Source organism: Rhinichthys klamathensis, unplaced genomic scaffold (assembly GCF_029890125.1).
Source record: "Rhinichthys klamathensis goyatoka isolate OS25496 unplaced genomic scaffold, OSU_Roscu_1.1 h1tg000192l_1, whole genome shotgun sequence".
Classification (NCBI taxonomy): Eukaryota; Metazoa; Chordata; class Actinopteri; order Cypriniformes; family Leuciscidae; genus Rhinichthys; species Rhinichthys klamathensis.
This window is the reverse complement of record NW_026606718.1, coordinates 1,561,207-1,587,500: the sequence shown is the minus strand read 5'-3', so window position 1 is coordinate 1,587,500 and position 26,294 is coordinate 1,561,207. Positions and strand designations below refer to the sequence as shown.

Genomic DNA, 26,294 nt, shown 5'->3' with positions numbered 1-26,294 from the left:
TGTTTCTTTACCTTAATTGTTTCCAGAGAAGTGTGCAGTCTGTATCTTCGTAATGACTTTGTCTAAATATAGCTATCCATTTCACACCAATGAAGGCAAATGATTTTTAACAACAATATATACAAGAGTGGACTGTTTGACCCACCCACTCTGTGGCATTAGCAACAAAGTAGCCTTTCTTTCCACATTTCTCACTGGCCCCATAATGTGCTCATAATTGCAGCCAAGGCTCAGAGTGAGTATAAAATTCCATGTTGAAAACCAAAGATACTTTTGTAACATTTCTGTGAGGTTACGACGGCTTTCTATTTCAGCAAATACTTACACAACAAAACAGGACATTGTTTCATGCAAGAAACTAATACGACATTCTTATTTATTAAACAGTTTGCAAACGTTTTGAGAAGTCTGCACACTAGATGGCAGCACAGCTTTGCTGTTTACTGACTACAAAGAAATCAGTGCTTAGATGGTGACCTTCATGATTTGTAGTGCAGAAAGATAACGCATTTTGTGACTCCAGCAATTAAATCATGTTTTACCAATAACTGTAAAAAAGTTTTGGACAACGCCTAAATCATTATAAGTCTAATGAAATAAAGTGCTGTATTAATATGGGGTTCCGTTTATGCCAAAAATTAGTCGACTGCTTTGTGCTTTGTACCATACATTTGTCCTTGTCAACAGTCATTGCCTAGTTGTTCAGATAAATTAGTATATGTTCATGAGTATGTTTATATCGTATTGTTCTGTGGTTCTTACTGTATTGTTCCTACTTTTTCAGATAAATTAGTAAATGTTCATGTCATGTGTATGTTCTTTGTTTATGTTGATTTGTTCTGTAGTTCTGTCATCTTGCTTTATTGTCCTGTTGTCCTGTTCTGTCGTCCTAACTGTTATAATGTCGTCATTACTGTCATCCTGTTCTGTTCTCCTAACTGTTATCTTGCTCTGTTGTCCTTACTGTCATCTTGTTCTGTCGTCCTGTTCTGTCTTCCTGTTATCTTGTTATCATTAATGTCGTCTTAACTGTCTCTTGTCTTGTTCTGTCATCCTTGCTGGAGTTTTGAGTTATCCTTACTATCGTTTATGTAAACCTTTTCAAATGTGTACAGACGCAGACCTCACGGAAAGCTCTCAAAATAAAAGCAAAGAAAGTTTACAAAAAAAGTAAGTTTATAAAATAATTCCATTCATGTGAGAAGGTTATGAGAAGCAGGGGGATACCTCTAACTCTTATAACAAGACGACAGTAAGGACGACAGAACAGGACAACAGTAATGATGACAAGATAACAGTTAGGCTGACAGAACAGGATGACAGTAAGAACAACAAAGCAAGATGAAGAACAAATCGACATAAACAAAGAACATACACATGATGAACATATAATAATTTATCTGAACACTAGGCAATGACTTTTATATTGTAGTGATGCATGCATTGTGTGTAACCTTGGTGTGTAGTCACGGAAATTCTGTTCTATTAAGTATCAAGATGGATATCTAGTAGGGGTGCGCAAAAAAATCGATTCACATTTGAATCGCGATTCAATCTTTACCGATTCAGAATCGATTCATAGAATTCCAAAAATCGATTCATATTTTTTTTAATGGCGTGCACGGGCAGAGTGGCAATCGGGTGAGTCAGGACTTTTACCGGTGGTCCGGTAGTGTTTCGAGGCCGCGAGGGCCGGTCTGATAAATAGTTACATTGCAAGTTCTTGCCGCCCGCTGGTCAAACTGCAGCCTCTCTGCTCAACCCGTAAATAAATGCATCGATCCGCAGATCTTATGTTTGAGTTCAGTAGATCTTTTGCCAAGCGTGTCAGAGGTTACGGGTTCTAAACCGCACTCGTATAGTTTTTTCTCTCATCAAAACCCAATATGTTCATCCCGTTTGTGTGCATTTTATTTTGTGATTTCACCGGAGTCTCCACAACGGCGATAGATTGAAGCGCGTGTCCGAGTGAAGACTGCGCGAGCCACAGAGAACACTGTACCATGACACTGATAGCAGCGGAAAACGAGCGCGCAGCTTGATTTAAAAAACAACCGATCTCTTATTTAATAGCGAACTAAATGAATGCTCTGCTAGTTAACTGGAGATACCCGCAAATTACGCCTATGAACGACTTCACTGGATCTAAACAAATCAATCTAACCATAGATGTTACCAGTAGCGGTGGCTTTTTTAAATCTATTTAAAATAATTTCGCAAAGGTTATATGACATTAGTATATATTTTTAGGAAGTTCAATGTGCCCAGTCGAGTTCACATTTCAACAGTCAGCCTGGTAGCTAAAGTAGTCCTTAAACCACATTTAGCATAATTGTTTGATCTGACTACAGCACTTTAAAGCTAAATGTAAAAGCTTTTTATTTAAGTTTTATTTTAAACTTGAATTAAATGTATTTGAAAGCTGGCCAAAGCTTGGCACTTTGCACTTTTTAGGTGCAAAAGTTTTTATTTTTGTATGAAAACATATAAAGTAATATCAAACTACATTTAATTTGTTGTGTTTTTTTTTTCTTTTAAATTGTGTCTACTGCAATCAATCACATAGGAAAAAGTAAACTACATTTATATACTGCGAATCGCTTTTTTGAATCGAGAATCGTTTTTGAATCGAAAATCGATTTTGAATCGAATCTTGAGACAAAAAATCGGTATCGAATCGAATCGTGACATTTTCTGAATCGTGCACCCCTAATATCTATAGTCTTTGTTTAATACTACAACTCTGAACCTGCTTCTGCCAAATGGAGGTTTCTGATTGGTGGTTTGAAAGCTTATAAGAAAGTCTCTTCCTGTTTGAAAACTGTTAACTCCCTGACGAAGGCTTGTATGCCGAAACGCGTCGGAGTGTTTTAAAGGTTTAAGATGACCAAGCCATAACAATACAGGCTTTTTAATCTTTCTAAAGAGAGTGCCTTGGAGTTTCCTGAATTTTAACTAGGCAATGACTGTTGACAAGGACAAATGTACAAAGCACAAAGCAGTCGACTCATTTTTGGCACAAATGGAACCCCATATATTTAGAGAGTAAAGTTTACTGTAAATGACTAGTGACCATATCGGCCCCCTCTCCCTCTGTTCTGTTCTACTATGCTGTCCTGATCTTGAATTCCTCACCCTCTTACCGGAATGACCGAAAGGATTGGACAGAAATAGCCCTGTCGCAATCTCACGCCAAGGCAGACATGGTCAGCCATTGGATCCTATAAGAGCATATCGGCAACACTCCGCTGTTCTCTTTAAGTTGATTCATAAGTTACTATGTTTGACTTTGTACTTGGCTGAAATTCTGAATGCATCTGTTCATATAAACAGTTAAAAAAAAAACAAAAAAAAAACATGTCACTGCTTAAATATGGGCCATGCAGGCTGCCTGGAAAGGCAACTGTTTCCTCAAGAACCGATCGATCGATCGATCGATCGATCTATCTATCTATCTATCTATCTATCTATCTATCTATCTATCTATCTATCTATCTATCTATCTATCTATCTATCTATCTATCTATCTATCTATCTATCTGTCACAGAGTCATCTGTAACACCTGCCACACCATCAGACTCTAATAACCCAAATCCACTCATTCGCTCATTATCTCCTGAATACTAATTCACTACACCTGCACCCGCTCATCACTTCCAACACTTAAATACCCTTACGTCCCTTCATTTATTGTCTGGTCTCGTCAGAGAATGTTAGACTCCCTGTCACTCCTGAAAGATCCTGATTATCATCAATATCGACCTCAGGCTTGTGAACTTCCACCATCTGCTTATTAAATAAAGCTTCTCATCTGTCATTCTTCTGTGTCTCTCTTCTGTGCGTGACAGAAGACCAGACCATCAATATGCAAGGAGCCACAGGTACTGGAGAAGGCCAGCCACGGGTCCCTCGCGGTGAACAAACACCTCCCGGCAACCAGGCAGTTCCTCCCGCTCCTGACCCACATGCATCGCCGACGATCTACAGTCCTATCGCCCGTCCAACTACGTACTCCGGAGAAGCGGAGGGCTGCAACTGTTTCCTACTTCAGTGCTCACTCTATATGGAGGCGCAACCACAGGTTTTTCCCACTGATCGTACCAAGATTGTCTGCCTGATCTCCCTCCTCTCAGGTCGAGCTCTCCAGTGGGCCCAAAACATCTGGGACTCAAACAGCGCTCTTACTCGCTCATGGGAAGCATTCATCGCGCATTTTAAGGAGGTTTTCGGCCTTAACACTTCCGCTCTCTCCATCCATGATCAGCTCTACCACCATCGTCAGGGAAATGCCTCGGTGAGTGAGTACGCGCTTCAGTTCCGCACTCTAGCGGCCAACAGTGGGTGGAATGAGACTGCGCTTATCACCTGTTTCCGTCAAGGACTGAATCCCCGAATTCGTCAGCAGATCGCTGTCCATGATGATGTCATGGGTCTAGAAGCGATCATCCAACGCACCATTAGAATTTCCCAACGTTTATCAGCTTGTTCTCTGGATCAGTCTGCAGGACCCTCCCGACGTATTACATCATCTCTATCCCTTCCGGCACCAGAACCCATGGAAGTGGATTCTTTCCATCTCACCGCTTCAGAGCGTCAGCGACGCATTAACCACGCCCTCTGTCTGTACTGTGGTTCGGGTGAACATCTCATCAGCCAATGTCCAACTAGACCACCACGCGCTGCGGTGAGTTCCATTTGTATTCCTCCCATGATTTCTCCGCTAACACGCACTCCAGTGATGGTCATAACTGGTTCTCGCTCTGTTCCAGCGTACGCCCTCATCGACACTGGCTCCTCGGGCAACTTCATTTCCGTCCAGCTCCTCAAGAGACTCCACCTCCCGAGGCGAAGGTCCCCAAAGAAGTTAGAAATTCAAACCATACTAGGTAAGCCACTGGGCCGAGGTCAAGTTTGTTACCAATCTCCCACTGTTACACTCCGCATTGGAATTCTACATCAGGAAGAAATTTCTTTTCTGGTGCTGGATGGGTCTACAGTGGACATCATCCTGGGTCGTCCATGGATGTCAGTCCATGCTCCACAAGTGGACTGGACAACGGGTGAGGTCATCCAGTGGAGGCATTCCTGTTTCTCATCATGCATACTGCCAGTCATCAAGACCGGTCTTCTGAAACCTCCACCTGATAAACTTCACGATCCTTCTAAACTTCATATCAACTCCACTTCGATCGAAAGTCCTGAAACCTCTTACCAGCCAGAGATTCCTCCTGAGTATCAGATGTTCCAAGATGTATTCAGTAAACAACGTGCCACCCAATTGCCACCTCACCGGCCGTGGGATTGCGCCATAGACCTGTTGCCCGGTACCATCCCTCCAAAGGGCCGAATTTATCCGCTGTCCATACCAGAGCAGAAAGCATTGGATGAGTACATAAAGGAAGCCCTGAAACAACGCTTCATTCGGCCATCCACCTCTCCTGCAGCATCTAGTTTCTTTTTCATGGGGAAGAAGGATGGAGGCTTACGGCCGTGTATTGATTATCGTGCGCTCAACGAGCGAACAGTCAAGTTCCGCTACCCCCTTCCTCTTGTCCCAGCTACCCTGGAACAGTTACGTGGTGCCCAAATCTTTAGCAAACTGGATCTCAGAAGTGCCTACAACCTCGTACGCATTAGAAGTGGCGACGAATGGAAAACAGCGTTCATCACTCATTCGGGGCACTACGAATACCTCGTTATGCCTTATGGGTTGTCCAACTCTCCATCCGTTTTCCAATCCTTCATGAATGAAGTATTCCGAGAGTTCTTACAACGGTTTGTAATAGTGTACATTGACGACATCCTGATCTTCTCCAAGAATCTAACCGAACACCATCATCACGTCCGCCAAGTTCTACAAAAACTTAGAGAGCATCAACTCTTCCTAAAACTGGAAAAATGTGAGTTCCACCGTACCACCGTCCACTTCCTAGGCTATGTAATCAGTCCTCTGGGAGTCCAAATGGACCTGAGGAAGGTGGATACCATCAGGAACTGGCCTCAGCCCACCACCACAAAGGAACTTCAACGGTTCCTGGGTTTCGCAAACTTTTACCGCCGTTTCATCCACCAATACAGTTCCATCAGCTCCTCGCTGACTTCTCTCCTCAAGGGCCGACCCAAATCTTTGTCTTGGAGCCAAGCGGCGGTTCAAGCCTTCCAACAACTCAAAGAAGCCTTCTGTTCCGCTCCCATCCTGATCCATCCCAATCCAGATCTTCCCTTCGTGGTGGAAGTGGACGCCTCATCAACCGGGGTGGGAGCCGTTCTATCCCAGTACCAAGGAGAACAGCCAGTACTCCATCCATGTGCTTTCTATTCAAAGAAACTGTCCCCGGCTGAACTAAATTATGACATCGGAAACCGTGAACTGTTGGCCATCAAACTGGCATTCGAAGAATGGAGACACTGGTTGGAGGGAGCACACCATCAAGTCGAGGTCATAACGGATCATCGCAACCTCGAGTTCCTTCGTGAAGCCAAACGTCTGAACACTCGCCAAGCTCGATGGGCGCTCTTCTTCACCCGTTTCAACTTTCGTGGGACCTATCGTCCCGGAGATAAGAATCAGAAGGCTGACGCACTTTCCCGCCTTCAGGCGCCAGAATCAACAGTGTCACCTCCGGAGCCCATTCTCCCTCCTACCGTAGTCGTCAGTCCAATTGAATGGACCCTAGACAATCAGATCCAAATGGCAACCCGTGCTGAACCGGCTCCACCAGGAGGTCCTGAAGGCAGGACATATGTTCCATCTTCACTACGCCTACCCCTCCTAGACTCGGTCCACACGTCCCCAGGCTCTGGACACCCTGGTTGCCACCGAACCCTCTCACTCCTCAGTAACCGGTTCTGGTGGCCCACCATCGCACAGGATGTCTCCCGCTATGTTCGAGGATGCTCGATTTGTGCCACCACCAATATCCCACGTCGGCTCCCGGAGGGTAAGCTCAAACCCCTACCTATACCTCGTCGACCATGGTCCCATCTGGGTATAGATTTCATGACCGACCTCCCTCCTTCCGACTCACAGACCTGCATCCTAGTTGTAGTAGACCGCTTCTCCAAAGCCTGTAAACTGATCCCTTTGAAGGGTCTCCCCACGGCCTTCGAAACCGCCAACAAACTGTTTGAAAACGTTTTCCGCCATTTTGGTCTTCCAGAAGACATAGTATCTGATAGAGGTCCCCAATTCGTCTCCCGCGTCTGGCACGCTTTCTTCAGGTTGCTCGGTGTTTCAGTCAGCCTATCCTCAGGCTACCACCCTCAATCCAACGGCCAAACGGAACGGAAAATACAGGAAATTGGGAGATATCTGCGAACTTACTGCAATCAGAATCAAAACAGCTGGAGTCGCTTCCTCCCATGGGCCGAGTATGCTCAAAACTCGCTACGCCAGTATACCACCGGTCTCACACCATTTCAATGCATACTCGGATACCAACCCCCTTTGTTCCCATGGTCGGGGGAGCCGTCGGAGGTCCCAACAGTCAACACCTGGTTTGAGACGAGTGAAAGGGTATGGAACTCTGCGCACGTCCACTTGCAGAGAGCGGTACGACGTCATCAGAATCAAGCTAACTCTAGGAGAGGTACAACCCCTGTGTATCAACCAGGTCAAAAGGTCTGGCTATCCACCAGAGACATCCGTCTTCGCTTACCCAGCAAGAAGCTGAGTCCTCGATATATAGGTCCCTTCCCCATTGAAAGACAAATCAACGAAGTCACCTACCGGCTTCGCCTTCCCCCAAGCTACCGCCTTTGCACCGTCATTTCATGTCTCCCTTCTAAAACCTTTCACTGACCCTCTAACTTCCTCTTCCCCAGGGTCTGATGTCCTGGACATACCTCCTCCTCCTGATGTCGCGGAAGAAGATTCCATCTACCGCGTCCGAGACATCCTAAACTCCCGTCGACGAGGTCGCCTGCTGGAGTATCTCGTGGACTGGGAGGGATACGGACCTGAAGAACGCACATGGGTCGCAAGGGAGGACATTTTGGATCCATCCCTCCTCACCCAGTTCCACGAGGCTCATCCCAACCGCCCAGCCCCTAGGGGTCGAGGCCGACCCCGTCGACGAGTCATTGGGGCGTCAGGAGCCGCCCATGGAGGAGGGGGTACTGTCACAGAGTCATCTGTAACACCTGCCACACCATCAGACTCTAATAACCCAAATCCACTCATTCGCTCATTATCTCCTGAATACTAATTCACTACACCTGCACCCGCTCATCACTTCCAACACTTAAATACCCTTACGTCCCTTCATTTATTGTCTGGTCTCGTCAGAGAATGTTAGACTCCCTGTCACTCCTGAAAGATCCTGATTATCATCAATATCGACCTCAGGCTTGTGAACTTCCACCATCTGCTTATTAAATAAAGCTTCTCATCTGTCATTCTTCTGTGTCTCTCTTCTGTGCGTGACACTATCTATCTATCTATCTATCTATCTATCTATCTATCTATCTATCTATCTATCTATCTATCTATCTATCTATCTATCTATCTATCTATCTATCTATCTATCTATCTATCTATCTATCTATCTATCTATCTATCGTGGCCCAGAAGCTGGTTCGGACATCCCTGCTTTAGGAGAAGCTTGTATTTACTAGCTAATGATTATCTTCGTAACTTTAACGTTTTAAATAGGCCTACTTCTATTTTAACTGTAATGTTTTAAAGGGTTGGGCATTTGGACATCATATGACAGTCACATCATATGAAATAGAAGTCTGATAATTAATACAGTTTTTCTCCATTGGTTTGGCTCATTTCTTGAAACAGAAATTACATTCTCAAAACTCTAAGATCATTTGGCAAAACAGTCTTACAGTTCAGCACAACACTATAGCTCACTTGCAAAAGCTCATATCTCTACCAAAACTGTTCACTCATGCTTCAAAACTAAATTTCCTTCTCATTTAAACAGTCAGTGGCCCCAAAATGCTTAGTCCCTTTGGCATTGTGTAAGCACTGCAAGTCAAAATGTTTAGATGTTTTGTCACTATATGGCAGAGGACCATTGAAATATCCCTCATGTCCACCTTTCAGTCTTAGCCCAGTCCTTCATTGACAATGGTTACTGTACTGTTTTTTGTCTAGCTAACAGAATACAATTGTGTATAAAACTGAAAAAAGACAAATTATTTTAGGAGTAGTTTCCAAGGTTTGACTTCACACATTACACTCATACTACCAAGGAAATTGTAACCATTATCATTCACACACATAAAGTAACTTCCATACATCAGAGTAAAAAGAAAATGTATACAGCATAATATGTAATATAGACACACAAACAAAAAACAATGACAATGATTGCAGCACAGTGCTGTAAATAAAGCTGGAGTTTCACCACTAACAGTTCTTCACTGGTCGCTGTCCTCACCCTCCCTCTCCTGGCCACCGTCCTCACCCTCCTGGCCATCCACACGCTGCTGTCTGTCTGGCCACAGATTCTCGTCCACATCACAGCGTATATTATCCCTTGCAATGCATCGAGGGAAGAAACGGCGTGCATGTCGCAACCATCCCCTACACTGATCTCCTGTAATATCCTCACACGCAGCGTCCATTGCATGGAGCAGGGACCTCTGATCTTGAGCCCGATGCTCAGACACTCTCCACCTCCAAGCGGAGAAATACTCCTCAATAGGATTGAGGAAAGGAGAGTAAGGTGGTAGGAACACCATGACCATCCTTGGATGAGTAGTGAACCAGGCCCTGATGAGCGGGCCACGGATGAAATTCACATTGTCCCATATAATGACATATTGTGGTAGGTGAGGCCCTACGAGACCTCTCTCATTTTCAGGGATAAAAATGAAGGCGTTCCAAGAACATGAGGAGCTTCTGTGTATTGTATGGGCCAAGACTGGGGATGTGAGTGGCCACACCATTCTCAGATATGGCAGCACACATAGTTATATTGCCCCCTCGCTGGCCTGGGACATCCACCGTGGCCCGGTGGCCAATAATATTACGGCCACGTCTTCGGCCCTTGGCCAGGTTGACTGACTGCATACCTGTTTTCTCTGCGAAAGGTTTGGATGATGGAGGAGACTGTAGAGCGAGGCACATTAGGCTGCACTCTGCGACCTGCCTCTGCCATTGTGAGGCTATGGTTGATGACATGGTCTAATTGTGGCCCGAATTTCATCTGGGACAGCATGGTGGCTTCTTGCTCCTCGGCCTCTTCTCCCTATTCCACCACCAATCACCCTTCCTCCTCCTCCTCCTCCTCCTCCTCCTCCTCCTCCTCCTCCTCCTCCTCCTCCTCCTCCTCTTCCTCCTCCTCCTCCTCTTCCTCCTCCTCGAGCAGGCAGTTGCCCTTGTTCATTTACTTGGCCAGGTGCCGCCATGTTCAGAAATTGTACTGGTCCTGCATTGTCAAGCTCTTTACATACATGTTTGGCAGCATTCACAGTCATGGACAGCACCTGTCAGGTAACTAAACATACTGTTTGATTGGTCATCTGAGATGTGTGAAACTCCTTTGTTGGTCAAGTTCTAGTTTCACCTGACTGTCAATTGCTGTAATAAATTTATCAAATGTTCCAATGGATTCATATATGGTATTCATGATATTATGTTCTTGACTAATTTTGACAATTGAACAGACTATTGTGCATGTGATGACTTATACAATGAAATGACGCTGACACGTTTTGGAGTGGACAACCATTAGACTGAGAATCGACAATCAGTTTAGATCAACAAGATCTATTCACTTGGAAATTGTGCTAAATGTAGGCTGTACTTCATCATTTGCAAAGAGGTACTGAGAAATTGAGACATGTACTTAGACATTTGCAATTTGATGAAATGAAGGATAAATTCAATTCTGTTGTGAACAATTGCCAAGTGTTTTGGAGGTTTGTCCATGTTGTTTTGAGAATGTAATTTCTGTTTCAAGAAATGAGCCAAACCAATGGAGAAAAACTGTAATGTGGTTTCAGATATTACGTAAAGGTGCACTCAGTAAGTAGCCTATTTGTTTTCTTTTAGCTGCCTCTTATTATCCTAAAAGTAACAGTGGTTTTGAGATACTGATACTTATTAGCTCAGCGCTTGATGTCCCAGCAATGTTCTTTTAGCCCATAAATTTATGTTTTTAAAGTGGCTAATTTACTATATAAAGAAAACTATGTACATTACATGCCACCAATGACCATGTAATGCCAATATGGCCACGCCACGAGAGGGCAGCCCGCTCCATGTAGAATAAAGATGTTCTCTTTAACCCTGCTTTAATTACATTTTTCAATATCATATTTATTTTTGATGTTTTTTTATTTGTGTAAAAAAGTACGTTATTTTGCAAAAAGTTGGTGAGTAGGCTACTGCATCTTTCACCTCACAATCCTGTGTATTTGTTTCTCAAATGTTCATCTTGACTCAGGACTTTACAGGAATCCCCAAATGTGCTGCATATGCAGATCGGAACAGGTCAGGAGGTGCACTGCAGATGATACTGACTGAAAAACCAACGGTCGCTCATGTCTTCACCATAGTTATTCTATGCTCCACGTCATTTATGAGAACTGGCTATCACTACACGTCAGCCGTGGACATTACATCATAGCTGGTTATCCTGAGTTAATTTCTCTGTGCCATTTGCGCCGCATGCGTTGCGTCAGAGAAGAACAGCTGATACTCGCGCGAGCGTTTCACAGCAAGACCACTGACCACCATCAACTGGAGCTCGACTCCCTGGGATTAAGGTATAATGTTGTTTAGTTGTTATTATTTTTAACAATTCGTTACGTAATTTATTAACCAATTTCGGCGTTTTGGGGCGCATATTGTTGCATTCATATGCGCGTTTCATAGGCAAATGGTACCACTTTTAGAACTCTAGCGTTCTCATAGAGGCGTTCACATTCTTTTCTACTACCACAGACATTATATAGACATTCAATTCTATAGAATAGTCATACGTTTGATGTTTCAAAATGTAAAAAGTTGATTAAAAACCAAAAGTTTTAGTGTTGTGGTTGTAGTAATGTTTTTATATAACATATCAGATTAGCTGAGAATGGTTTTCATTCATTTTTGATTGATTTAAGTATAATTTGTGGTATTGGTTGGGTGGGGCTGTGTGAATGTCTTTCTCAGACCTTGGATGTATTCCTGACTCAGACCAAACAGAGAGACATGCCTATTTTTGGACTTCACTGACACACATTTACAATTTTAAACAATTCTACTAAAAGGTCCCTGTGCTTTTTTATTTTATTTTATGAAAGTTTGCAGAGTCAGAGTGCAAAATCAATAATGACACATGAGAAGAAGCTCGATATTTGATGATTTATCATTGTACAGTAACTGCTCCTCCTGATGTTTTGTGCACAAGTTTGACATATAACAGAGAATACAATTTCCAGTGAGCTGCAGACTGAACGTTTTCCATCACTGAAAGTTCCCTGTTCTTTATTTGCCAGATTATGTAGTGAAAGAGAGCATAGTGTAAATTCAGAGGGTGGAGCCATGAGTATCCTGTGGAAAATGTGGCTTTGCCGTTAGCATTTTATCCTATAGGAAGTAGAAATGGTCTGAATTAGGGGGAAATTATTTTTTAAGAGCGTTCTTATGTGACTAAACAGGTTATAAAGTTTAAACAAGTTTGGAGGTTACTTAACTCAAAGTAAACCTATGGAAACATCCATAGACGGTTTGCTTCTGCAGCAATATATTTTCATTTCAAATGTCATTTACATTGCAAATAGAGGACTTTAGATAATTTATCTAAAGTTTCCACTGTGGCTTATAATATACATAACTCAGAGTCAGAAACAGAGGATTCTGACAGAAATAAACATCCATTTTAAAAAAGGACATTACTTTTTTGTCTTTAATTATACAGAAGCTATAAGGAAAGGCTAACATGTTTCTTCTTAATTATTTCTCCAGGTTCAAGATTATCATTCCATTGACAACTAGCAACTGATCAAACATGGGCAAAGTACGTTTACATGTCTACATCACTGTGTCTTCTTTCTTTATGCAATGCTTACAATTTGATATTTATGTGCAATTTGCATTTTGTCATGTAGCAAGAAAGAATAGCCACAAAGACATGACCTCTGCCTCCTTTCTCATTGTAGTCATTCTCGGTTTCCATCTATTGTCATTCAGGGAGTGTAGAATGTCAGAGTTTTCTTAATGAAATCTTAGAGGTCAATGAATTGCTCATTAAAAAATTACATATGCTGAGAACATCACTATACCGCATGTAGACCTGTGCTCAGTGATCATTTTTTTCATTTTTTTTTCTTAATTTTTTGAAACAATATCTTGTTTAGATATCATTTTAGATACCTTGAAATGTATAGTAGCCAATCTATTATTAAAGCACACTAATAATTTATAAAACATTAGTGTATCGCTATTGTTTTTCATTTCAGGGATTTGAATAAACCTCGGCTCTAACCCTAAGTATTAAACCTTGTTTGTGCTGTGCACATGAATACCTCAAATTATCTTGTCGAGGAAAGGTGAGCTATTACTTGAGCTATCTTTTAAGTGTTCAGAATTTTCAAATCTAGGCACCAGAATATTAAAGAGATTTGGGGGTGTTGTTTTGTGACCTAATCACCTAGCACCCTAAAAACTGCATAGTAATAGCTAGGTAAGCACTAATAACATGCAATCACATTTTCTTCAGAAAATCAATTTTATTTTGTTGTGTTTTATATACATTTGTAAGTTATATTTTCTTGTTTGCAACGTTTACAAAACTTTCAATGACATCTTAGATATTTCCTGAAAGAAAGAAACTGGCTTGCCACAACACAGGAGGAGGACTATATTATATTATAATATTATGATATTTCTTATAATACTGTAAAAGTGTGCCTGGCCAGATGTTTGTCTGCTGAGGTCAGTGTTGCTAGGGTTCTGTTGCTGTAGACGTGGAAGCCCACAGCTGCTGTGTTGAGAGATATCTTCAGGACAGGCCTTGAGCATGTGCAGAGAAGCATGAGGGGGAGGACACTGGATCTGTGCCCTTTTATACTAAGACACGCCAGCAAGACCAGTGTTTGGCGATTAAATGTAGGTAGACAGTGAGTACAGAGGAGCTTTGTCAGATGTGAGGTCTTGCAGCTTTCTGAAGGGGAACGACGTCCTGTAGATTCAATAGGGTTGAAAGTGTAAGGTTACTGACTTTTAGGTTGCATGCAAGCTTTTTGTCTCTCTCTCTGTCACACAAACTGCCCCTTGCTGCTGACCATAACACACAACTGCTGCACTGACAGGTGTCAGCTGTCCATGCTATAATCCCGCCTGAGCCTCTGAGTTTGGACCAAAGGCCAGATGATAGGGAGAGTCTGATTGTTGGTGTAATATTTTATTTTAGGATTATATAAACATATGTAGGCTGTCCCACCCAATTGTTTTTTTTTAGTTTAGTGTAATGCGTGTGACTGTAAATGCTCTCTAAAAATAATAATTTCATTATATTCTTTTGTTTTCAGTAAAAATGTCCAAACATCCTTTAAACAAGACTTTTTTTTTTTTTTTACTTTTATAAGCAAAGTTGTTAAATAATACATTTTAATTTTTTTATGGTTTTATTTTATGATACTATGTATTAAAAATGATAAAAATGCTAATAATTAAAAATATATCCTTGAATGACAGCGGAGGGAGTTTACTCTTATTATTGCAATGAAGGAAAACATTTTCAGATTTTGTGATATATAGGGTTTGAGAAGATTCATCTCTCATTTTGTCCATCACCGTTCATTAAAAACAACAACTAAACATCTATATTTTTCGTCATAGGGATTCAGAGGTACAATTGTAGATCACCCTGACTTTGATGCAGGCAGTGATGCAGAGGCCCTCTATAATGCCATGAAAGGCTTTGGTGAGTGCCAGGACTCATCTATAGATGTGTAATATGCAGCTAGTGGCTGCTGGGATATTTCTATAATGAATGAATGAATGAAATGATTCTCTCTTGTGTCACAGGAAGTGACAAGGATGCCATCTTAGACCTGATTACCTCACGAAGCAATGCTCAGAGGCAGGAGATCCGCACTGCCTACAAATCACAATATGGGAAGGTACTGGAAAATCTCCAGCAAGCATTTAATAAATGGATAAATGGCTTATAGATAAAATGTGCTTTATCAAAATTACATTTCAGGATTTAATTGATGATCTGAAATACGAGCTGACTGGGAAGTTTGAACGTCTGATTGTGGGTTTGATGAGACCTCCTGCTTATCATGATGCCAAAGAAATCAAGGATGCCATTAAGGTATATAAGAATCTAGATTCTGTGTGAATTTGAGACCTTCAATTAAAATGTGCTGTGCATGGCTGATGGAATTGCACTAAAATGTACTATTCAAATGCAGGACTTGCACAGATAATTGTATTCATATAGATATGTTATGCTGTATTTTTTTCAAGTTGCATTTATATTTTCTGAAAATATTGCTGGTTGCTGATATAATGCATAATGTTCTTGACTTAGACATCTGCCAAACAGCTAAACAGAACACAATAGACAGAGTATTCCCAAACATTCTCTAAGCATCAATACCTATTACAATATCAGCAATAGTAGTTTCTCTGTGTTATTTACTGCATGTTTTGTCCTGTGAATCTATTTTGCCATGGCTATATAGGATTCGGTAAGTGATTTTCCTTAATTAATTAAATGATGATGGTTAGCTTTTTACTTTGGGAGTGTTAACTATTTCATGATTTTATGGCTGTGAAAAATCACAAAGAATTCAGTAATTTGGGACTTTAATAATGGAAAACAAAGAAGAAATGTCTGACTGTCCCTTTGGAAAATAAATAAATGATTTATTAATAATACATTTATAACCTGCTTAGCTTTGACTCTTAATGGGAAGTTTACCCTTAAATTGCTGTTTATTTTATTTTTTTGCAAATAAGAGACTGCATGATTTGAAAAACTTTTGCAATACTGACACTATACGATAAAATAATAATTCTTCTCTCATTTGTACTGTAATTTCACTATGTCACTTAAGTAACTGCACTCATTTCCATATGGATAATTATACTAGCTGAATGTCCATTACCCCTTCAAATTAAAGAGACTGAATATGTTATTTGTGTTCAGAAATTGACTTGCTTGTTGTGCTATAAAGGGAGCAGGAACAGATGAAAAATGTTTGATTGAAATCCTCGCTTCAAGAACCAATGAGCAGATTCATAATCTGGTGGCAGCATACAAAGATGGTGAGCTATTTTTTTTTTTTTTTACACAAGTCAACAAGAAACCCAATATTCTTCTGAACTGAAGAAAAGCCTGAATATGTGTTTGTTCACAGCATATGGTAGAGACATTGAAGAGGGCGTTATAGGGGACACATCTGGACATTTTAGGAAGATGCTGGTTGTTTTGCTTCAGGTCAGTGAAATATTTTATGTTGATTTATGATAATATAGCAAACCTGCAGCCCAATGTTTAGTCGGTTTATGATTGTTTTTCCTTTTTCTGATACTGTATGAATTTTTTTTCATACTGAGACATTACATTTCCCTAGTGAAAAATAAATATACTAAAATGTATTTGAAATACATTTATTTTATGCTAAGTATACTACAAATACATTTACATATTTTATGTACTTAATATAAATACCCTGAGATTGTATTTTAGGTATACTAAATTGGTATACTTACTGCTAAATTGGAACTAATTTTGTACTTAATGCACTTTAGTTATCCAGAAAGAGTGCTGAAGTTCAATTAAAGTTATACTTATATTTGATTGTGTTTAAGTGGAACTATTGCAAGTATACTTTAGGTACACTTTAAATATCTTGCATTTAAAGACTGATATTATACAGAGATTATTATTATTAAGAAATATGCATTGTGCAATAAAGAAGTACTCCAAATAAAGTTTAATTGTAATTATATCAGTAAGTCTCAAGTGACATGTCAGTAAATATGTATATATTTATATATAATATAAATTTATTTTAAATAAATTTTGGTATAGGATTTTTCCACTAGGGTCACAATGAAATTGCCTTTATTATGGTCTACTTTTGTTTCTGTTTAATAATGGTGAATTTCTTGTTTAACAGGGGACCAGAGAGGAAGATGATGTTGTTAGTGAAGACCTCGTGGAGCAAGATGCTCAAGTGAGTGTGACTGATGTTGAATTATACTACAAATCAATATTACATTGATTCTTATTGGTCAATTGTGGCCTTCTGGCCTTCAAATATATTTTTATAATGAATGTAGTGTAAAACTTTGCAGTATCTTTCTTCTCACATAAAATAATTCAATCTAAACTGAATATTCCATGCCAATTTACTTATTTGTTTGACTCTTCATTGCATAAGAGCAATAGGAAAACAATTGAGTATACTAGTTTGCCCTACCATACAACTAAACAAGTGTGTTTTTGACCTCTTAACTTGCATCTTGAAAGAATGTTTGTGTGTAATCTCATCGTAGGACCTGTATGATGCAGGAGAGGCACAGTGGGGCACAGACGAGGCCAAATTCATCATGCTGCTGGGAAACCGTAGTGTGACCCATTTGCAGTTGGGTATGAGAGCCGCAGCCACACACTGGACACAGAGATTTCTGCTGACTAACACCCCTCCTCCACTGCACAATCTCTCTTGTGTGTCTGTAACACTCCACACTGCACCGCCGATTAGATTTGACCATCAGGTTGCTGCTTTTAATAATATAAAAGAGAGTTTGTAATGCAACAGACAAAGCCACTGTGCAATGACCTAAAGGATGAGTGATTATGATTTTTAATACATTTTAATTATTAATGGTTAAGGATTACCCAATGTAACATGGATCAATTCTGTATGACATAACAGAGCAAACTAAAAATTGTGTTTTTCAGTATTTGATGAATACCATAAAATTGCTGAGAAATCCATTGAGGACAGTATTAAAAGCGAGCTCTCCGGAGACTTCGAAAGACTGATGCTGGCTGTTGGTATGCTTTGGGACCTTGCAATCAATTCCTGAACACTCACAGCTGCATTTTCACTAAAATCTGCTATTTGTTTTATCTTCCACAGTTCAGTGCATCTGGAGTAAGCCCATGTTCTTTGCCAGACGCCTTTACAAATCCATGAAGGTTGTGTTAGCCTTGTTATAATGAATTCTAATGGAGTACAAGTACAATTCTCAAGGTTTTTAGTCAATCCTTTCGTTTGCCCATCTGTCTGTAGGGTCTGGGCACAGCTGACAACACTCTGATCCGCATTATGGTCTCCCGTGCTGAGATTGACATGCTGGACATCAGAGAGTGCTTCAGACTGCGCTATGAGAAGTCTCTGTACAACATGATTCAGGTGCCTTTAGACCAACAAAACAGAATCCAGACTTTTCTTGATTCTGTCAACACACATTTATTTATTATCATTTGAAATCATTTCCAATTGTGTCGTTGAGGTTTTCCTCTATGATTTACAATTGTCGTTCATTGTGTAGTCATATAGTTTTACATATAAAATGTGGTTTATTCATGTGTTACACTTGGACACAGGGGACATGTTGTCTGTGTACATAAATAAAAGGTAAATAATATATTGTGAACCCAACAGGATGACACATCTGGGGAGTACAAACGCTCCCTGCTGAAACTGTGTGGAGGAGATGATGAGTAAGCATTTTTCAGGTCTTAAAGTGTGTCATTTTTTTTATGAATGCAACTGCCCCCCCCCCCCCCCCCCCAAAAAAAAACACTTCAACTTTTAACTATGAGGAGTCTAGGACTAGGATAAAAGATACATTTTTTTATCTAAATACGTTTTGCAGTAACAATTAACAGTCAGTAGAGGGAGACATTGATCCATTATAAAATAGGACAACATACCATTCAAAACTTTGAGGTCAGTAAGTTTTTTTAAAGATGTTTTTTAAAGAAGTCTCTTATGCTGCATTTATTTGATGAAGAATACATTAAAAACAGTAACATTGTGAAATATTATTACAATGTATTAGAAAATGTAATTTATTCCTGTGATGGCAGAGATGAATTTTCAGCATCATTACTCCAGTCTTCAGTGTCATGATGTGTTGATTTGGTGCTCAAGAAACATCTCTTATTATTATCACTGTTGAAAACAGCTTTTCACATTTTTGTGGAAATTGTGATACATTTCTGTCAGGATTCTTTGATGAATAGAAAGTCCAAAAGAGCAGCATTTATTTGAAACAAATCTCTTGTGACATTATAAATGTCTTTTTACTTACTGACCCCAAACTTTAAAGAAGTGTTTACAAACTATATTATATAATTTAGATGTACTTGCAGATTTCAATGAGCCAGGGCCAGAGATCAAGAACTGAAGCTTGTCAAGCCCTCATTCCCTCATGTGAAGTTTGAATGTGAAGAATGTGAAGTTTTTGTCAAGCCCTCAATCCACACAAGTATTTTGTCAGCACAAAATTTTAAAGAGCTGTTTGTTTCTCAGTATGGCAGGGGAGTTCTTCCCAGAGGCTGCACAGATTGCCTACAAGATGTGGGAAATCAGCGCCACGACCAAAATCCAGGTTGGTGTCACCCACGTTTTCTCTCAGCGGCATGCATCATATTACCCTCTGCTCCGGCCAAGCTAGAGTTGATAACTGTGTCATGCACCCTAAGCATACAGTGGAGCTTTTGTCTGTGCACCGATAGCATCCGAATGCTGCTCAATTTGCTAATCAGAGTCTTGATTCACTGCCAGTTCCTGTGACACCTTTCAGTCTGTGTCACACCATCCTACAGATCTCAGTGTGTCTGCTTGTGTGTTTATGCTGCTTGTGTTATGTTGCTGTGAAAATGAATACATTTTAAACTACAAGATGAAACAAAAGGAAAATTACTGAAGCTAATATTGAAAGTCTGATTAAAGAGTGTGTATGTCTTTCTTTTTAATCATGTAATTTTATAATTTTGTCTTTTCTATCTGTCTCTAGTTAAGAGGAACTGTGCGACCATATCAAAATTTTGACCCTGCGAGTGATGCGCAAGCTCTGAGAAAAGCAATGAAGGGTTTTGGTGCGTAAAAACACAGTTTGATAAGGTCGATAGCATGCATTAGCCGAAGATACTAAGACTAGCAAAAATAATTAATGATTTCCTTTTATTTTTCAGGCACAGATGAAGAGACAATTATTGGCATTGTGGCACAAAGGAGCAATGCACAGAGACAGGAGATCAGACAGACTTTCAAATCTCTTTTGGGACGGGTAAGACACTGTCCTGCCCAGTTGTGCAACTGTTCCCAATCGGACAGAGTATTTTACTGTAGTTGCTGTAAATGTGAAAATATTTAGCATTTTGCTAACATATAAAGTTGTTTTCCATTAGGATCTCATGGCTGACCTAAAATCAGAACTGTCCAAAAACCTCCAAAGACTCATTCTTGGTCTCATGATGACCCCAGCAGAGTTTGACGCCAAGATGATGAAGAAAGCCATGGAGGTACACAGAATAATTTGTGACGGCACTATGGAACCAAACCAAAATCTTATTTGAGTCATAGAAAAGCCTGTTTCATCATTTAAGCAGATCGACCTTGCTTTTGTTATTCAACTTCTGTGTTCATTTGTTCACTGGAGGTCAGTGACCTGTCCAAACTAGAGCAGAGGTAATAGTCTTTTCTCTACAAGGACTGTTTGTTTGCGGATGTTGCTTTCATGTTGAGTTTTACTGTGTTGATAAAGAAATGTAGTTAACAGGTATGCAACATGCATATTACTTTAGCGTATTTACTTTAAGCATTTTCCTATGAAATAACTTTGTTTATGCTTAAATGTATGTATTTTCCATTTTTTAATAGGGCGCCGGGACTGATGAACATGCGTTGATTGAGATCCTGGTCACTAGAGGCAACCAGGAGATTCAGGAGATGTGTTCTGCCTATAAGAATGGTAAAAAAAAATCCTGGCTGTAGATTGAGTAATGTGTCCAGCAGGTGACGCCATTTATCTAGGCTAAACACTGACAAAAAGTCTGTGTAATGGGGCATTTACTATGATTTGAAGAGTCATTTATTTACAGACAGGATATACATTGCGTTATGTCTACCTAACCCATGTATATTAATTTTCTCCTTCATAGCCTTTAAAAAAAGTTTGGAGGATGCCATCGAGTCAGATACATCTGGGCATTTCAAAAGGATCCTGATCGCTTTGGCTCAGGTACATCTACACAGTTCGCGCATCCAAACACTGACCCACAGTTCATACTTTTTGCTTTATAAACTCATATTTCACTGGTGTGTTTGTCAGGGAGCCCGTGAAGAGGGCCCAGTAGACATGGAGAGGGCCTTGGAAGATGCCCAAGTAAGTGTGAAATACTTATAAAACACTGTCAACTGTTGTTTGTTTACCAAGTATAAAGGTAATACCAGAGTATTGTCATAAGATTTAATGTTTTCATCCCATGTAAGGAATTGGCAGATGCATGCAACGCAGACTCTGGTGACATGGAGGACAAGTTCATGAGTATCCTGTGCACAAGGAGTTTCCCTCATCTGAGGAAAGGTAATGCAAACACATGTTTGCTACTGATACACACATGCTTATACATGTTTTCATGAACGCTTCAGCCAACATTTGCTATATCCCCTCCAGTGTTTCAGGAATTTGTGAGGTGCAGCAACAAAGATATCGAACAGATCATAAAGAAAGAGATGTCAGGAGACGTTAAAAATGCCATGTTTGCTATGGGTAAGAAGTACAATGACTGAGCACCAGAAAAATAAATCACTAATAAATTACTTTAATGTTTTTTATTTCATTTTTTAATACTACAGGGGTCATGTTATCATCAAATCAGAAATGTTTGCTCTTTTAATTCCAATGTACTATAAAAAGTAGCCGATTAATGGATGACGAGGCAGTTAAATTATATTTTCTATTAAATTAAATAATTGAATTGAATCATATATCAGTGTTATTTTAGTATTATATACTATTGTAGTATTTATAAAAAAAATGATTTAGCTTTTGTTTTTATATTTTCAGTTTTCTTTTTAATTTTAGTTTGGGTTTTTATTCATTTTGTTTTGTGCTTTTATCATTTTTAAGTTGTTCTACAAATATTTCTATTTAGCCTTAATGTATTTTTATTTCTGTTTTAGTCATTTTAGTGCTTCAACTTAAGCTTACAATATTTTATTTCACTTAGTTGCCAAGGCAACGTTTCTAGTTTTTAAGTTTTTCTTCTAATACTTATACCTCAGGTTTCACAGACACGTTTTAAGGCTAGTCCCAGACTAAAATACTGAAAGCAACTTACACTGACGTATCTTAAAATAATTGAACTAAGGCCTAATTCTGGCTTAATCTGAGCCCTGTCTTTGAAACCAGGCCATAGTTTATTTTATTTCAACTAGAAACTAATACAACTAGAAAATCTGCTTCCATTTACATGCAGTAAATTTCTGCTATTCCTCTTATATGTGAAGAGGCCATCTTAAAGTCTTAAAAATAATTAAACAATACTTTAGCACAAAATCTTGCCTAACATTATAAGAGGATCTAGAATGAGCCCTATAACAATTACATCAGCAAAAGTCAAATTTATGATCACATGTTTTACACATTTGACACAAAAAAGATCATGACTCATGTTTACATGTTTGTATTTTCCAGTGCGAAGTGTGAAGAATCAGCCATCTTACTTTGCTGACCGATTGTACAAAGCCATGAAGGTATAAGTGCTTTGTTATGTAATACACTTCCCTCAACATCACTCTGTGAGCAGGAGGACATATCGCAAACTTTTAGGCCAAGAACATGACATCAGTCATCTCAAAGTGCCAATAGAATAAAATGGAAAAAGAAATCACAACTGAGGTCTCTTTAATATCTCATCTGGTTATCTTAAATAGGAATGAGATTTAAATAGGAGCAAATGGAGGTTTTTGTGTAAGGCTCCTGCTTCTCAGACACTAGTAATCACACTCCAGGAGTTCAGAAGACATCTCAATAATGTCTGTGCTCAGATTGGATAGGATACAAAAATCTGCAATCAGATACTGAAATAAAGCATAACCGAGTACACGGTTAAATCTCGTGAGCAAAAACTTTACCCTGGGTGATGAATAAGAGACGTTGATTAAAAACATGCTCTACTGAAACATGTTTTATGGTCTTTTTGTGGGCCAAACACACTGATGTAAGGCAACAGTCATGTAGAACTCATCCATTGACAGTCTGTGCCAGCAATGGTTCTCAGACTTGATTATGAGTCACAGGACCTGTGATGAGCGTCTGCACTATTGCAGTCAGGCCAGAGTTTTCTAAGCGCTGTGACTTTCCCTGCAGGGCCTGGGAACAGACGACAGGGCTCTCATCCGCATCATAGTGTCCCGCTCCGAGATCGACCTCTTCAACATCCGCAAAGAGTTCAAGGACATCCATGAAGCCTCTTTGCATGAATTCATCCAGGTAGAGACGTTCGTTGTAAGTTGTGTGCTCCTTGTCAAAAATACTGCATACTTTTGTGCATGACTTACTGGTGTGATTGGAAGTTAGTGAATTTAAAGAGAGTTGTGTAGATATTGTGTTTTGTATTACTGTAGGCGTTGTACATCCTCTTTTAGTTAAGTTGAGGGGAACAGAGTGTTTGACAGGTTCCTGCGGTGTACTTGCTCGACTCAGCTGTTTAGGAATTTCCCCTGCATGCTTGACTTCCTCTCGGTGTGCTGATTCTGATTGGTGGAGAGAGTGGAGACAGGAAGTGTTAAACAACAGGTCTATACTGGCTCTGTAGTCAAAATTCCCTTCACAGATCAATAACAACACTAATTTATACATTTAATGCATTGTTTTTTGGGCTTATTATGTTACATTAGTTGTGCCAGTATGCAAATAAACTAAGCGTAACAAAGCTAATGCATCATTTTAATTCAAATCATATTTAAAAAATCAAAAATAACCGCTTGATTTATTTTTAGATGCGTGCCGTGTTTGATAAAGCATGCAGAGAACAAGTCTGTGTGTGTTTTTAAGGTGTGGTTCAATTGATTTCTGGATTAATTGTTTTGTAGAATTGCATGGTTTCGCTGCACTTTTCATTTGCATTTTCAAACTTTATTTCCATGGAAATGCACTTTAGGTTTTGAAGGAAAGAAAATGTTCTGTTGATCTCACTGCTCGTATAGTTATTATGAAACTCTTTGTAATTATGTAATGTCATGAATTTCATAATGGCTTAATAGCATTACGCAACACTAAACTTTCACTGATATAATCATGTACATTCTCAAACTAGGGTGTGTTTTGATGCTTTAATCCAAAATTGGTCAAATGTTTGGTCTGACCAAGTCGTATTATTTTTCTCAGGGCGACACATCAGGAGACTATCGTAAAACCCTTTTGATGCTCTGTGGAGGTGAGGACTAGAACATTGTTCGCCGTCCTTGATGTGTCACAGGATATTCACGCCTAGCAAACAGTGCGTTATGTTCCAGTCCGTTGTTTGTGAGATGCTAGTCAACATACAGCCTTTGTGCCCTCTGCTGCTGCCATGCCTATGCCAAAGCTAGTGACCTATGCAAAAAGCCACACCTTGTCCCATTTCCGGCAAGCATGCACGAAACTTTTTTTTTTACAGTTAAAAGCACTTTTTGTGGTGTTACTCTACTAGTGCTTTATTTGTTACCCAACGCCCTGTATAAACTGATCACCCCGGAAATAAAAAATGTGATCGTGTTTTGATGTTGTGTTTTAATACCAAAAGTTGCTTTAAATCTAGTACAGAATGTGATGTGTTTCTGAATTTGTTTTATAGGACTGGATGTCAAATGGTGACCCAACACAGCACCAACATTTTTATCATACAAAAGTAAACAAAAATAAAATATTCTATAAAATGAATTACCAGCTAACAGGGAACGTTCTGACAAGGTTCTTTTTAAAAGTTATGAACTAAAATTCTTCCAGTAATGTTAATAGATTGTTCGTTCAAAGTTAGCTGGTCTTTAATAGCGTTCTCTCTTTAATAAGGTTCAATGTTCAAACATTGAAAAATGTTCTCAAAACGTTAGCACAAGATCATTATATTGCTCATGGAACATTTTCTTTCCCTGAAACGTTGGATGCTCGTCTAACATTTTTTGATTGTTAGTACATGTCTCAGAAAGTTTAGAAAACAATCAAAAGTAATGTTCCCATTGCAAAATTATAAAAATGGAATGTTCCCTTAACATTTGTACAACCAAGAAAAAAACTTTTTAAAACATTTTTAAAAAAAAAAACCCAGAGGCGTTTCAGAGAACATTCAGAAATATGTGTTAACTTAATGGGAACGTTAGCACAAATGTTTTTAGAACATATTTTTGTTTGCTGGATTTAATGTTGTTTGGTGAATTCTGCGGACGAAATCCAGTCATTTCAATACGAATCCAAATGATTGTGAATTTTGTGTGAGAGCGAAAGAATTCGCCACACAGATTTCGCAACAGGTTCAAGTTGGTCACTCAAAGTCGCTACATTGACCAACAGACAGTTGCTTAGTTTAAACGTTCAGTGTAAGTTGTGCTTCATACATTATTGCTACACTATTGACAATTAATCTTTTTTTTTCTATGGCCTTTTTTTGTCCATGGAACACCTTTATAGGCCTGGTTTCACAGACAGGGTTTAGATTAAGACATAATTTGGCTTAGTTCAATTAAGACATTTAAGTAGCTTTTATAAACTTGCCTTAGAAAGAAACATTAGTGTGCATCTTGAGACAAAACAATGGCACTAAAATATTTTAAAGGTCCCATGACATGGGGTTATTTTTATTATTTTATAATGTTTCCTGGGTTGCCCTTATAATGTTAGTATGCTTTTTAGATCATAAATAGTCTTAATTTAGAAATAAAAGGCATTTTTCCTAGCCTGATTTTAGCCTCTGATTTGAACGCTCTGTTTGAAGGGGCGTGTCTGCTGTGGGATTCAGTGTAACCGGCCACTGCTGTGATTGGCTGACATGCTTGCATATGAAATAGCTACATATTACATGTGAAACTCTCGAATACTTTTACTACAGCTATTATATGTTTTTACTATTACAGCTGTCGAGATGAACGAATCGTGAGAAGTTTTTAAAGTATTTAGATCTATTCCCATCACATAAAATGTTGCCGTGATGAGCACTGAGCAAGCAGATGACAGTCTGTTGATCGCGAGACTGAAGATCTTTTCATTGCAATGCAGTTTCTGCACTCTCTCTAATGCTTTCACCAATGCAAACACGATGATGTACATACAGTAAGAGCTTCGTTGTGCACTGTAACGTGCGTCATTGATTTCATAATGAGT

The 26,294-nt window shown here is 39.5% G+C and overlaps 1 protein-coding gene across 2 annotated transcripts; it reads left to right on the top strand.

The window, feature by feature from the left end:
• The first annotated feature begins 11,469 nt into the window (after positions 1 to 11,469).
• Positions 11,470 to 24,711, top strand: anxa6 (annexin A6). Of its 2 annotated transcripts, none has more exons than XM_056262414.1 (25): positions 11,470 to 11,728; positions 12,918 to 12,969; positions 14,793 to 14,877; positions 14,982 to 15,076; positions 15,160 to 15,273; positions 16,142 to 16,232; positions 16,325 to 16,404; positions 17,090 to 17,146; positions 17,469 to 17,562; positions 17,878 to 17,973; positions 18,059 to 18,117; positions 18,212 to 18,334; positions 18,587 to 18,645; positions 19,460 to 19,538; positions 19,947 to 20,028; positions 20,125 to 20,219; positions 20,341 to 20,454; positions 20,813 to 20,903; positions 21,094 to 21,173; positions 21,264 to 21,317; positions 21,425 to 21,518; positions 21,609 to 21,704; positions 22,632 to 22,690; positions 23,307 to 23,429; positions 24,327 to 24,711. In XM_056262414.1, the coding sequence occupies exons 2-25, from the start codon at positions 12,961 to 12,963 to the stop codon at positions 24,384 to 24,386; spliced, it is 1,989 nt and encodes a 662-aa protein (XP_056118389.1). In that variant the 5' UTR covers positions 11,470 to 11,728; positions 12,918 to 12,960; the 3' UTR covers positions 24,387 to 24,711. The 2 variants fall into 2 exon arrangements, with proteins under 2 accessions (XP_056118389.1, XP_056118388.1); XM_056262413.1 differs by having other exon boundaries at positions 23,307 to 23,444.
• Positions 24,712 to 26,294: the final 1,583 nt, after the last annotated feature.